Source organism: Oryzias latipes, chromosome 17 (genome assembly GCF_002234675.1).
Source record: "Oryzias latipes chromosome 17, ASM223467v1".
NCBI classification, from domain to species: domain Eukaryota; kingdom Metazoa; phylum Chordata; class Actinopteri; order Beloniformes; family Adrianichthyidae; genus Oryzias; species Oryzias latipes.
In genome coordinates this window covers 4,811,632-4,825,792 of record NC_019875.2, presented here as the reverse complement: position 1 = coordinate 4,825,792, position 14,161 = coordinate 4,811,632, and the positions used below count along the sequence as shown (strand labels likewise).

Below are 14,161 nucleotides of genomic sequence, written 5' to 3'. Positions count from 1 at the left end.
ATGAAACAGAAATCCTTTAGCATGAAAATGTCTTTAATACTGATATTATTGTACAGTAAATTGATCTGTTCAAAGGCTTTAACAGAACAAAGTTAAACTTTTCAAGTGGATTATCATAATGACTAATACATCATTCTAGCATTATATCACTGTTTAAAGTATAAAGAATAATAAAGGCACTTTTGTGGAAATGAAGGCAAATACTTGTAGGAAATATTCCACCAAATTGAATATAAAAGATGGCATTTTCAAAAGTTTTACTATTTCTATCTCACAGGCATTACAGTACTTCATCTTCCAATTTACAGCAAGAAGTTTAATCCCAAATCATCCGTATAAAATCTCGATCAATATGTCTTCACCTCCAAATATTTCAAGGTTGGCTTCAACAGGTTTGTGCCACTTTTTATGTAAACAGATGCTAAATATAAGCACTCAAATAACATTTAATAGTATACAAGATATTAAGGCACAGCGGATGCTGGGAAATGTTTTTCTTCTCCTTAAAAAGGCTTCAAATTATTCTCAATGTCAATACATTTAATTTACTCCAAAATCATCTGAACAGAAGAGAAAGTGCCGTTCTCCGTTTTCCAATGGAGGAGTCGGGCAAAACAAGCAAAACAGCATTTAAATACGACTTCCATCTTTGTTATTTGAACACATTCTCTTGTTTAGTCTAAGATTTTCTGAATTGGATTTAGTGTTTACAGCTAACTGTTTCCTGAATTAAACACTTGGATATGTAACGCTATAAATGCAACCCTTTTTTAACACCAGCAAAGCTCCCGTTTGGCAGCTGTTTCCAGTCAATCCCTGTTGTGAAATCCCAAACAATCCCCATCAGCATTTAGAAAACGTCCCGCTTATTGGTCCAAGTGTTTCAGCTGGGGAGCCCTTTCTGTCGGGATGAGAATCAGGATTTGGAGTCCTCGATTCTGTAATGATAAACTGAAGGAAGGAGCTGAAGAGGAGTTTGACTATCACTGTTACAGGAAACAATGACAGACTAATGATGCTCAAACACAGGAAAGGACTTGTTACAGACGTGGAGTCTGGCCGTTTGCATCTGCCTGAGCTGTGGAGGACAACAGGGGACAAAACTGAGACTTCCCAGATTTTGTAGGAGCATGATTCTGCTAACAGGTTGTTCCGTTTGGACCTCAGCCCGTCCACTGTGTCCTCCTTCCCTGAGGAGACACCATGGACTCCTCTGGGAGGTCTGGAGTTCTGTTCATCGGCTCCTGGTACTAGCAGCACCTCCTGGTGGATGGAGTCGGCTGCCGGTTGAGTTTAAAGGAGTCGTTGCTATCCGCTTCGGGATTCTCCAGAGGTGGGATTTGTTTGCCTTAAAGGACATATGCATGTGTGTTAGACAGGAAGTGTTCTGGGAAAATGCTTGAAGAAATCTGCAGCAAAACCTTCCACGGCTTCTATTTTCACTTTCCCCAGTTCACGTTCTAACATTTTCCAGAGCTTGTAATGTCTGTTTCCAAACTTTCTGCACTTTAACAGAAACTGTGGCTAAAACAGGAACACACAAACTATTTATATTCCCTTAAAAAAAAAAGATTTTTGGCTGGAAAACAACCAAACTGTTTTTAAAGAAAAACTCCAAAGATAATTTTTTTTCAAATAAACTAATCATTCGTTACTTTTTTCCAAGCAGAAAATAACTCCTTTTAAAATCCCTACATCATTCTAAGGTTTGAAAGAAATTATTTTGTCATTTAAAGCTTGTTTATGATTATGTTCACACTTTAAAAATGCATTTCTAGGACTTCAGGGCTTTTTTGGAATCATTCCACATGTTTGCTGCAGCTGTTGATCACAGCAGGAGCTCAAAGCCACGTCGAATCACATGTCACTAAACCATCACAGTTCAGGGTTTTTATTGGATTTATAACTAGAACTGTGTTTCTGAAGGACACAGTAATAATTATGGACGGGATCAGTGCCTAAAAACGATCAACAGCAGCAGATTCTTTTTTTTTTTACCTCAAACATTTCACATTTCTTTCAAAAGTCACCATGTTGAGTACAACCAGTGAAGGTTCACATTAGTTTAGAAGAACTTAAAGTCCCACTGCGATCTGTGGTCAAAGTGGTCTTTTAATTATGATGATGCCGTGTTTAGCCAAAATCAAAAAACCGCTGTCACTTTGAGGCATAATTCCTGCAGGAGTTTATTCCAAATTCACCAGAGTTGTGGGCGGGACTGTTGGCACGGAAGTAATCCTACTCTGATATCGCATAATTCTTTTGTTTACACCCTCTCCCGCTAGCTCACAGCCCCTCTCACCCCCAACATAACATTAGTGGTGCAACAGAAGTGGGGAGTATTTTCGGAGCTGTCCAGCTGTACAGTTTGGATCCAGATTCCAGCTCAGACGAGGAAAACAACGACATTCATGGATCTGTTTGTCGGCAGTGGCTCAGGCGGTAGAGCAGGTCGGCGGCCGTTCGATCCCCGCTCCCCCCCCAGCCAGCTGTCGTTGTGCAGCAAATGTGTGTGAATGTCCCGGTAGGCGAACTCGGTCAGTCTGCCCCAGGGCAGCGGTGGCTACATCAATAGCTACCATCACCAAGTCTGAACGAGGACTGAATGAATAATGGACACACTGTAAGCACTTTGAGCACCAAGAAAAAGCACCGATAAATCAAATCCATTATTATTATTATTACTATTATTATTGTTTTTTGTCTGCGGGTGGATGCATCAGAATGGAGCGGAGCAGGGAGCCTTTGACCCGCTCATTTCAGTTGCCGCGTCCCAAACCTGAGCTTTTTCAAACGGCAGGTTTTCATCACCTCCTGATTCATGACGATTTAAAAAAAAATGCCTCAGCAATGCAAAATTCTTTCATCCATGTCCCCCACCATCAGAAAAATGCTACAAGAACATGTTAAAAACACCAAAACCGGATTTTCATTGGAGTGGGTGGAGCTTCATCGTGATTTCATGACACAGGGAACCGTGTGAAACGTCCAACAGCAGACAATCGAGGGGACAGTTGGATAATTCGGGACAATACCCGAGTGTTTAAAGGAAAGACAAACCCAGACAGTAAAGATAGAAACCCAAACCAGTGGAATCTAAAGCCTCCTGCACCTCTCTACAGTTGGGAACTTCTACTGGTGAATGTGTCTGAACAGAGCAGGAAGCTGCAGCATGTCGGAAATCTCTCAACATTCACTGCTCTCTCCTTTCAAATGTGGTGACAAAGTCCTAACCGGACGTTAGGAAAACCTCTCTAGGTTTGTTTTTACCCAGCTCTTTAGAGTGAAACAATCAGACAAGCTATAGCAGGAATGTAAAGAAATGCAATCCCACCCTTCTCCATACAGAGCAGGACTGCCAACATGCTCCTGTGTCAGACTGTAGGGTCTTATGAGGAATGAAAGGACATCTACTGACACCCACATACACCCCCCTCCCCACTTCCTGTTCTTCCAAACCATCAAATTACTTTCTCAGTGCGTACGTTGGTCTGTAGTGTTGAAATGTGAAGAATGTGCATCACTCAACAACAATAAAAAGATGATTGTCTTGATGATGGCCCCTGGTCTTTACTTGATTGTCTTGTTGATGGCCCCTGGTCTTTACTTGATTGTCTTGTTGATGGCCCCTGGTCTTTATTGGTCAAATCCCCCAAAAACTGTGTTTTTGGTGTTTTTAACATGACCTTGTAGCCTTTTTCTGAAGGAGGACAAATACAAACTAATTTAAGATTAAAACCGTGTTTCGGAGTATTTCTTTATTCAAATCGTGATGGATCAGGAGCGGATGAAAACCTGCCGTTTGAAAAAGCTCTCAGTTGTGACGCTGCAACAGCCATAGACGGGCTAAAGTCTTCCTGCTCCGCTCCATACTGACCATCCACCTACAGACAAACAGATCCATGAACGTCGTTGTTTTCCTCGTCTGAGCTGGAATCTGGATCAGAACTGTATGGATGGATTGCGCTGATGTCGCTGCCATTTCTGTTGCACCGCTAATGTTATATTGGGGCTGTAAGCTAGCAGAAGAGAGTGTAAACAAAGGATTTTTTTTTTTGTTTTGGCTAACAACTGCATAGTCACAATTATAGGACCACTGGGAAGACTTTTACAATAGACAAAACTATAGTTGGAGTGGGACTTTAACCAGATGGAGCTGGAGGACCTACTGATTTTCTGAAAGAGCTCCTCCACGTTGACGGCGTTTCTGGCGCTGGTCTCAATGAAAATGGCTGCGATGGATTCAGCAAACTCCTTTGCTTCCTTCATTGGTACTTCCCTGTAAAACAATGGTGACTCTGAACCTTAAAGCTCAGACACTAAGGAAGTGGACTCGCTCCAACATGTGCATACACTGCTCTGTAAAGGCCAGACATCAGAGAAAGGCGGTGAGCTCACCTGATGTCTCCTAAATCATTCTTGTTCCCCGCTATAGCTACAACGATGTCTTCTGGGCCGTGCTCCTTCAGCTCCTTCACCCACTTCTTCAGTGTCTGGAAAGAGTCCTGGACAAGAAGAAGGAAGGGCTTTTAGTCAATTATTGGCAGAGATTTTTAAGCCCTCGCATCAGCAATGGTTCCTGGGAAACGATGACATCATTGGGTCACAGAATTTCACAGAGATGGAGAATACCTGGGGTTTGTTCCTTTCTGAAAACTGCAGAAACTTTCAGTTCATGGTGTGAGTATCAGGAGCTGATTTCAGTTCCCCGTTTTTATTAAAATATGTGTCATACATGTTGAGTTTTTCCTCCCATGTTTTAAAAACTGCTGGAAGTTCCTTCTGCCTCACGTTTAACTTTAGGAAACCTGCTGAGGCTTGCAACTTTGAAGCAATTAATTTTATTCACATTTTAGAGCAAAGTAATGAATTTTGAAATTGGTAGGAAATGTCTGATCAGCCGTCAAAGCCTGATGAGAGCTGGAGGAATAGTTTTGATGCCCTGAAACACTGAATATTCATCTGGAGAAGAATTGTGTCTTTTTTCCCCACATCGGTGACCTCATCACAAGAAGTATACATTATTTTGTCATCGCGACATCAGCCTCAGGGATGTGTGTCTGGCAAAAGATGACGTAAACTTAAATGGCTGGTATTTTCAACCATAATTCAAAGTAATGAGCATTTCTCAATCGACAATTCAATTTGAAATTTGATCATGCAATTAAAAAATGCATTTTCAAATTTAGAATTTTAACTTGAAAATCAGTCGTACAATTTAAAAAAATAATATTTAAAATAAAAGCAAAATAAATTGCATTTTAAATTGTCATGGGCTTTTGGTGCCAATTTTCCAATTTACAATTTCATGTCTGATTTGGTCATGCATTTTAAAAACGCAGTTTGCAATTTGACTCTAAATGAAAATTCCTTTAGAGTCAAATTGAAATGCGAACAGTCACATCAGTCCTCAGGGCGGGGCCAACCATCCTTCCTAAATTTATTAAATCCAGACCAATTAAAAATATTAAGGACTCAACTAACCAATAGAAAGGTCAGAGGTTAGAGAAGAGAACGCACCATCTGCTAATGAATTAGTTTCTATGTTTATGGCTGAATTTGTTGCAGCTCATAAACTGTTATTTTTGGAGCACAACTTTAGGGCTGCTGTGTCCCTCAAGATAGTGATCCCCAAACCCCAGGCTGCGGACCGGTACCGGTCCGTGGGTCACGTCGTACCAGGTCGCAGACAGGAGATAAAAAAAATAATTAAATACATTTGAATTTTTTCTATTGTAAATTGCAAAATTTATTTTCCAAGTTCGTTCATTCATCTTCTTATCCGTTTTGTCCCTTTTGGGGTCACGGGGCTGCTGGGGCCTATCCCGGGCACTTGTGGGCGAAGACAGGCGACGTCCTGCAAAGGTCGCTAGTCTGTCGCTACAAATCACACTCACACCTAGGGGCAATTTAGAGTAACCAATGATTCTATGAAGCATGTTTTTGGACGGTTGGAGGTAGCTGGAGAAAACCCACGCATGCAGGGGGAGAACATGCAAACTCCACACAGAAAGGACCCCCATTGGTGTTCTGGTTCAGGTCCCCCAGACTTGAACCGGGGGCCTTCTTGCTGTGAGGTAAGAGCGTTACCACTGCTCCACCGTGCAGAGCATCCAATTGCATGAAAATGTAATTTTGAACTGAGAATTGCACATTACATTGAATCATGGGTGAGAAAACCGTCTATAAGTTCAAAGACGCGCTAAAACAATCTCACAGCAGCCTGAATTATCTCACGAATCAAATAGAGCCCTTTACATACCTGACCAATCAAATGGAGCCCTAGATCTCCGCCTCCTATGTAGACGAGGGTTCTTCATAGTTTAATTTAAGATATGTTAACTTTTATTTAACTAATACTGTAACAGGTGTTTTTTTTTGCCACTTGTTCACGTATTCCTACATTCATCCCAATCGCCCTCTGTGGATCTCATTCTGTTTTATCAGCTGATCTGAACAATCCAGACCTCATCACCACCACATGTTTACAGCTGGAATGGCGACACAAACAAGAACTTACCAGTTTAGTTATATCGTAGACGATGACCGCAGCAGCTGATCCTCTGTAGTACATCGGTGCTAAAGAATGAAACTTTGGAGAGAATCGTGAAATAGTTAGGCATAGCTTAAGTGTAGCTGGAACTCGGTAAAAATGTTTACAAAATAAAGAAAAGTTTGTTTGATTTTCTGTTGGTCATAATGTACGACAGAATTTTAGAGCCACCAAAAAAAAAAAGAGAGAAAAAAAGTCCAATTTCGAGATTTTCTTCTCGTAAATTTACGACTTAAAAGTCGTAACTAAAAAAATCTTTTTTTGTAAACTGGCCCGAAAACTCAGTTTTGATAATGAAGGGCTTTTTCCAGCTAAGAGATTTTTTTTTTTAACACCACCTACATTTGCGGTCTCCATTAGAGAATACTGAAAGTCATTTGTCACTTTGGAAAATTAAAACATCTGCTAAACGGCTACATATAAATTTCCATTTATTTTTAGGAACCCAAAAAGGGTCCTAAAAGGTCGTTCAAAAGTTAGTATTTATACCACGGTCCGGGTGAATACTCGACTCTGATTGGCTGCAGGGTCACCATTAAAAAGTGATAATGGACACCTAAAAAAGCCCTTCTGGTCACATAGCCTAAATGTTCTCTATTATTGGGATGGCCCAACAGGAACATGGAATGTAGGTGGACAGACGTTATTCCACAGTTGATGTCAACAGCAAAAGACTTCTGTCCTTCAAATGTCTCTCTAATGCAGTGTTTTTCAACCTTTTCTGATCCACGGCACACTTTAACCTTAAAAAAAATCCCGCGGCACACCAGCATCCAAAAATTTAAAAAAAAGAAGGAGAAACTCATAGTCTGTATTGATCTACAGCCCCTCCACAATCTCACATGCATTTTTGAGATAATTGTTGCAGAAAAAGCTGGAAACTGCAGCTGTTTTTTCTAAAAGATGCAATAAAAGTTAAGTTAGAAGATTTAAAAATAGTTTTAGGTGTGTTCGTTGGTTTCAAGACGTTTAACGACAGATCTCCTTGTGTGCTGTCACTCTCACAACCCAATGCATCATGGGAGATGTAGTGCATAAAACGGCCGGAGATCGGTTTTCGGAGCTTCATTGTTTTGTTCACTTGTTCCACAGTCTGATACCGGATTCTGTGGAAAGCTACACCGCTAAAGACGAGCTTTAGCTGGTATTTTTGTTAGAACTGAGCGACTTTACGAACTAAATCGGGACAAGGAAGTGAAGACTTTAACCACTTCTGATTGGTCAGACTGATGACATGTGATTAAGCCCCTCAAGAATGATTGGTGGAGACAGTTAAAGGGACGGGACTTTTCCGAAATACAGCCGATGGTGCAGCTGAATCGCGGGACGGTCATTCTTATCAAAATGTCTTTAATAAAATAAAATAAACGCAAAGAAAAAGTATTTTACGATCTTTTATATTCCTAACTCCTCAGTGTTTTATCAGGGCCTGTTTGGATGAACACAGAGCTGAAATCCTGGAGTTTGGAAATGTTTTTAGATCAGTTAATGAGGGCAATTTTCCACGGCACACTTGACCATCTCCCACGGCACACTAGTGTGCCGCGGCACACTGGTTGAAAAACACTGCTCTAATGGACACGACATTTACCATCAACAGCAGTGTTGACTTGCAGTTTAAAGTTTAAATACACCTTATTGACTGATCCAGAATAAATACGTGTTTATAAAAAATTCATCATTTATTATTAAAAGAAATTGTTTGATGATCTACATCTAATGTCCGGGGTCATGGTGGCTATTTCTTTAAAGTGATCTAGGAAACTACCGGTGGACTTTGTTTCTTTGGAACTAACTTTATCTTCATCGTCTGATCAAAAACAAGCGCCAGGAGGTGAACATTTTTCTGATATGATGCTTTATCTCCCGTAACATGATGTTTATATGAGCCATTGTCCTCTGCAGGTTAGGCCTCATGCGGTGGCAGAGACACAGGCCCAATCGCCGTTACCATGACAACGTGTCGCACCACATATGAAATAGTCCGCCTCTTGTGAAATCAAACGAAACAAAAAAAATTAAGGCACTAATATTTGATGTCATGTTTATTACTTTGGTAAGTGACCATGGCATAAGCGGAATAGCGCCCTTTGAGGAGTTCATGATCAGAAATGAATGGAAACAACCGTCCTCCCATTGACTTCGGACGGTTCAAGCTTCCGCGTCGTTCATTAAACTCTGATGATGGACACCTCTTCGGGCATTATCCCTTATGAAATAATGTAGTATGAAATATTTCAATCTGAACAGCATAAACAGTTTACAACAACACAAAGAGAGGCTGGATGGTCGCCCATCAGTGGTACAAACACACAGTCCAGGGACGGCCAACTACAGGCCTTGAGGGCCGGTGTGTCCGCATGAGTTCCAGATATCTAAGCTCCTACTCATGACTGATTACCTGGTTCAGGTGTGTCCAGCCAATTAGAACATGGAATGTTGGAAAACATCCAGGAACACGCCCCTCAAGGCCTGACGTTACCATCCCTGGTTGTCTAATTGAATGTTTTTGTTTCTAAATCCAATCCTGAAGGACTCTGTCCATGTCCTGCAGCTGGGCGTTGACTGCAGATGCCAACAAGAAGGTTCCCATTTCTGTGAAACTGTGAAGCACCATTTAAACTGAAGCCTCAAAAATAAAGATCAGCTCATTTTTAAGAAAGACTTTGGTTATTCTCATCCCACGGTCAACATGCAATTCCATCTGCAGCCATTTTAATGCACATGATCCGTGTAGATCACATGGTGACAGAGACGGACAGCCACAACACTCAGCTTTTGATGAGGAAGCAGAAAGTTTGGAGACTTCCTCAAAATCCAGGGATGTAGCTTTGAGTGAATACGGATGACGTAACCAAACGTACAGCTTGGTGCACATTACATAGAAACACTCTTACAGCCTCTGTAGGAATCGTGAGGGTTAAGCAAGCAGCTGCTAGTCGAAAGCCCTGCATCTGATCATCTGTCAGAGGTGACTCACACGAAAACTGCTTTGATTCATAAATGACACATTTGCATGTTTTCAAGGAAATGTTTCAATACTTTGGTTATTTTCATATTTGGGGCTTTTTCTTCTCTTTTGCACATCTAATAAAAAAAAATGCTTCATCAGGAAAAATCCTGCTGCTGTCAGCAAAAACAAACAAACATGCATCCTATTTTCCCGGCGCTGATGGCAAGTTCTGTAAACCAAACCAGAACTACCTGCAAGGAATGCTGCGTCCACAGAGCTAAAACGGTCACACATCTGCACACATCTGGAAGTTTCCAGCATGTAGAGAACAGGACACACCGAAGCTCCAGACCAGTGCTTCTCAATTATTTTTTGCCAGGCGGGGGGCCTAACCCTAACCCCTTGGAAAAAGAAAATGCTTCTCGCTCCACTACTGCCCCCCCCCCCCCCCCCCGGCATGGCATCGTGCGCCCCACTATTTGAGAAGACCTGCTCTAGACAGACGTTCTACTGACTTCATAGGATCTGGTGGATCGCCACGGCAACAGAGGTCATGCATTTACACATTTATACATTTTTGTTTTCATTGTCATGCTCGTCTTCCCGCCAGGCCTCAAATACAGTTGAATGATTTTAGAGGAAACATTGGTGCAGATTAAGTCCTTAGTTTAAAGTGTGTGTCATAACCTGACTGTAAAAAACTAAAAAAAGACTAAATATTTAACCCTGCAGAACCCAGGAGCAACTTGCTACTGGGCTTTTAAAGACAATTTGTTTTTTGGATGAACACTAAAAAAACAAGTGTCGTGTAAAGCGTATGAGTTTAGGCTTTGCAGGACGAGATTTTATTGTGGACTTTAAAAAAAAGAAAAAAAAACTTTAAAACTTTATAGTCTCTAAAGAAGACGGCATGATTCTGTCCAAAGTTAGTGCTTGCATGGATTTTCAGTGAGTCGGTGTTAAAACATGATTCTGCTGCGCCTGAAGTAATGATTTCCACAGGGAGGACCTGTAAAAGACTTTAAAACTACAAAAAAAAAAAAAATAAGAGGCAAAAACCACTAGTCTGCCACCAAACCAAACACTGCAAGACACGTGTGCAAAAAAAAAAAAAAAAAAAAGGGACCAAGTCAAGAAACATTTTTAGGACTTGAAACCCTTGTTGTCACACCACAAGTGTTGTAAAAACGGCATTGCAGGAAAGCCACAGTTGTGGTGCATTACTGTCACCCTGTTGTTGTGACTGAACTCAGCATCACATTCTCTGAAACCACAGTTACATGTGCTGCCGTCAGCTCATCACTTCTATCACAGGCCTTCAGACCATCATGACATGAAGCCTTTTGTCGGGAGAGTTTACTCTTCACATTCTACGCTAATGACACGCCAATTCATGAGCCTGATAGGATTATCATCCAGATTACAGACTGCTGATTTAATGTCTTATGTGTAGTGGTTTGTCCTACGGAAAAAACAAAAAAAGAGACACAAAAAAAGTCTTGTATATGTGGGTTTTCTCTGGTTTCCTCCCAAAGTCCAAATAAATGCTCCATAGGGTAATTGATGATTCTAAATTGCACCTATACGTTTGCATGTGTGTATGCTTGTGTGGTCCTTTGACAGACCGTCCAGGTTGGGCCCTGCCTTCACCCGGCAGTAGCAGGGACAGGCTCACGACTTGGAAAATTGTGAAAAGACTCGTAGTCTTGACTCCATAGCGCACTCAAAGCTCCTCTGAATCTACTTTACTGAAGTTCTGTCATCATGCTGGAAATGTGAGCATAGAAAAGAAATATTCATGAAAACCTCACTCAGCAGAGGACAAAAACTCACCCGTTCCTGACCAGCCGTGTCCCAGATCAGAAACTTGTGCAGCTCATTCCCACAGGGGACGGTTTTGGTCAGGAATGATGCTCTGTGGAGGATTCAGCGGATTACACAAGCATTCAAATATCCAGTATTTAAAGACCTACTCCAATGAAAAAGGACTTTTTGGTGTTTTAACATGTTTTTCTAATATTTTTCTAATGATGGAGGACAATCGTGCTGTTCTTAAGCCTTTCAGAGTAAACTGTAACCATTTATATGATGGTATATGATAGTATATTACCTTTAGCACACTAAAGAACACATTTTTTTCATTAAATGCGATTTATTTTCACACCTCATTTTTATACCGGAATTAGACGCCTCGATCTCTGAGGCTCCGCCTTTTGCTGCTTGTGGGTGTTATGACGTCATCACAGTGGCGGCCTCTGCGTTTCTCCCACGAAAACAACCGAACTTTTACAAAGATGGATGTAAATCTCGTGCATAGAAAGGGGAAGCATTCAGCTAATCACCACTAGCTCCACTGAAAAAGTGGGCGTGTCTGTTAGCCTGGAGGCGGGACTGGCAGCACAGACTCTTCCTGAAAGGGGCGGGAACTCAGAGAGCAGGTAGAGGAATACTCAGAAATGTCTAGACGAGTCAAAACACCACTTTGGGGTTGTGTTTTTTTATTTTGTGAGGAATTAACATTATAATACGCTTAAAACGTTGATTTTGCATGATATAAAACCCCCGTTTCTCTATCAGGAGACTGGACTCCAATCCCAGTGTCCTCTGCCAGGAGGATGGCACCCTCACCCCACCCTCACCCCCCTTTGCAGCCCAGCCCTCAATGACTCAAAGCCTGCATACAAACAAACACAAAAACAACATATATCGTTTATTTTACTCTATTAATCAGATGAGTAAAATATATTTGTGTAGTTGATTTCGCAATTAAGATCTAGTATGTAAGGTAGTTCACACTTAACACGCATCGGATTGTATTTTATTTTTAAAGGCTGGTTCTGGTAAAAATGTTCACATTTCCACTGTTTTTTTGTTGTTTTTTTCTTGAGCTGAATACAACCCTGACACAATTATGAATGAATAAATCCACAACCTTGAATAGACTTTTCCATCTGTCTAAGCCCCTCCTCCGCCTCTCTACCTGCTAAAGAAATACACAGCAGCAGGTTGACACGGCAGTTGGGCGCCCTAGCACAAATTTTGTTAACTTTATGGGGAAGTGGGCGGCTCTAGTCCAGGATAGAAAACTGTCAAAGTTTTTAGTGGGTTTTTTCTTGCGGGGGGCGCCCCCTACAAGATTGCGCCCTGGGCGACCGCCCATAGAAAAAACCACTGCCTCCTGGTTGTTGTTCTCCGTCTCTGTGTTGGTGTTTGGTGGACATTTCAGGACGCTTGTCCCGCACTTACCCGATGGTCGGGCTGATGTTGTGATCGAAGTGGTCCTGAACGAACCGGCATACGATGCTGGACTTCCCGACTCCAGTGTCCTGGAACCAAAAAGGGGTACGCGTCAGTCCCGCATGAGTCACGCATCCTTCACCCCATCTCATCGGGACAGGAGCAGCATGCGGTGTGTTCAGGAGGTCGTTTACAGCGGTCGTGTGTGTGGGGACATAGTGACAGTTCGGTTAACTTAGTCCTCATCTGCGTGACGGGAGCCTGGAAGGGCCACGAAGCTCGAAAAAGTTCAGAGTTCATCGTTTTAGTTTATGAAAAACACAATGGCGGCGCTTTTTAAATAAAAGATCACAAAGTATACTGGATCAAACCAACGCAGAAAAAGACAGCACGGGGGGGGGGGGGTTCTTCTCCCCTATTTTCTGCTAACGCAGCAGAAAAATCTCTAACGTCTGCGGTCAGCGATGAAACAAGCTTTTAAAACGTCTTAAATAAAGTTGAAAGGTAGGACGAAATATTTTTGTTTAAAACCTGCGATGCGAAGCTCTACATGAACCCCCCCCCCCCCCCCCCCCAAATCTGTTTTCCTCAGAAACATTTGAAGTATTTCTGTTTTCAAACACGACAGGCAAGGAGAAGTGAGGGGAAAGTCCATTTAAACATTTACTTAAGTGACAAAAGGGGCATTTAATGTTTGGAGTTGAAGTTGCAGCCAACTAAAGAGGAATTTTCTCCGGAGTGCATCATCAAAGAAAAACTCACCCCTAAAAGACAAACTTTGAGCTCCCGGATGGCCATGGCGGGTCCTGGAACTAAGCGGTTAGATCATCGTTGAAATGCGCGGATTCAGTGTCTTCGCTCCTCCATGCTGCCGAAATCTCCTTTTCTCAGATTAAAAAAAACGACCAAGCCCTGACACAGCCTGGCCATCCTCCGGAGAAGCCCGTTTGATGGAAAAAAAAGAGAAAAAAAAGCAACAAATGGGAAACTTCCGGCGGCGTCTTTCAAAGTAAAAGCTTTTTATGACGTCGGTCATCTGTACACTTGGAGGTTTTCAATCAATACTGCAAATGTCATCAAGTTTTTATTTAAATCTAAGCCGAGTTTTTGTTCGAAGGTACTTATTAATTTTAGTTACAGATCTGAGGACTGAAAACTGAAGTATAAAGTACCATAAACTAAAATGTGTAACAGAAATGAATGCTTTTGAAGAAACTAGAACATTAAACATATCTTTTTGTGTAAATATAGTAGGTTAAAAAAAAGCAGTTGAAGGTGAAACAATTTAAATAAAAGAAACCAAATCCAGTCTGCTTCCTTACCTTCTGTTACGGTAACTGAAATCAACCTGGATAAATACAAATTTACACACAACTTTATGTAAAATCATACATATACATTTATCAAAGTAAATGACA

General features: G+C 41.5%; 1 protein-coding gene across 1 annotated transcript; it reads right to left on the bottom strand.

Moving 5' to 3' along the window:
* Positions 1-15: 15 nt before the first annotated feature.
* On the bottom strand, positions 16-13,719 carry rab31 (RAB31, member RAS oncogene family). Its single transcript, XM_004078617.4, has 7 exons — positions 13,506-13,719; positions 12,753-12,832; positions 11,340-11,421; positions 6,521-6,592; positions 4,399-4,505; positions 4,170-4,279; positions 16-1,348 (listed from the first exon to the last, which is right to left on the bottom strand). The coding sequence occupies exons 1-7, from the start codon at positions 13,539-13,541 to the stop codon at positions 1,251-1,253; spliced, it is 585 nt and encodes a 194-aa protein (XP_004078665.1). The 5' UTR covers positions 13,542-13,719; the 3' UTR covers positions 16-1,250.
* Positions 13,720-14,161: the final 442 nt, after the last annotated feature.

What these genes read in the sequence shown, in the direction of transcription:
- rab31 (XM_004078617.4), bottom strand. Translation starts at nt 13,541, where the DNA reads ATGGCCATCCGGGAGCTCAAAGTTTGTCTTTTAGGG. An exon ending in TCAAAGTTTGTCTTTTAGGG is followed by an intron (nt 12,833 to 13,505) that starts GTGAGTTTTTCT and finishes TTTTGGTTCCAG; the next exon opens with GACACTGGAGTCGGGAAGTC. An exon ending in ACACGGCTGGTCAGGAACGG is followed by an intron (nt 6,593 to 11,339) that starts GTGAGTTTTTGT and finishes TTCTCTCCAAAG; the next exon opens with TTTCATTCTTTAGCACCGAT.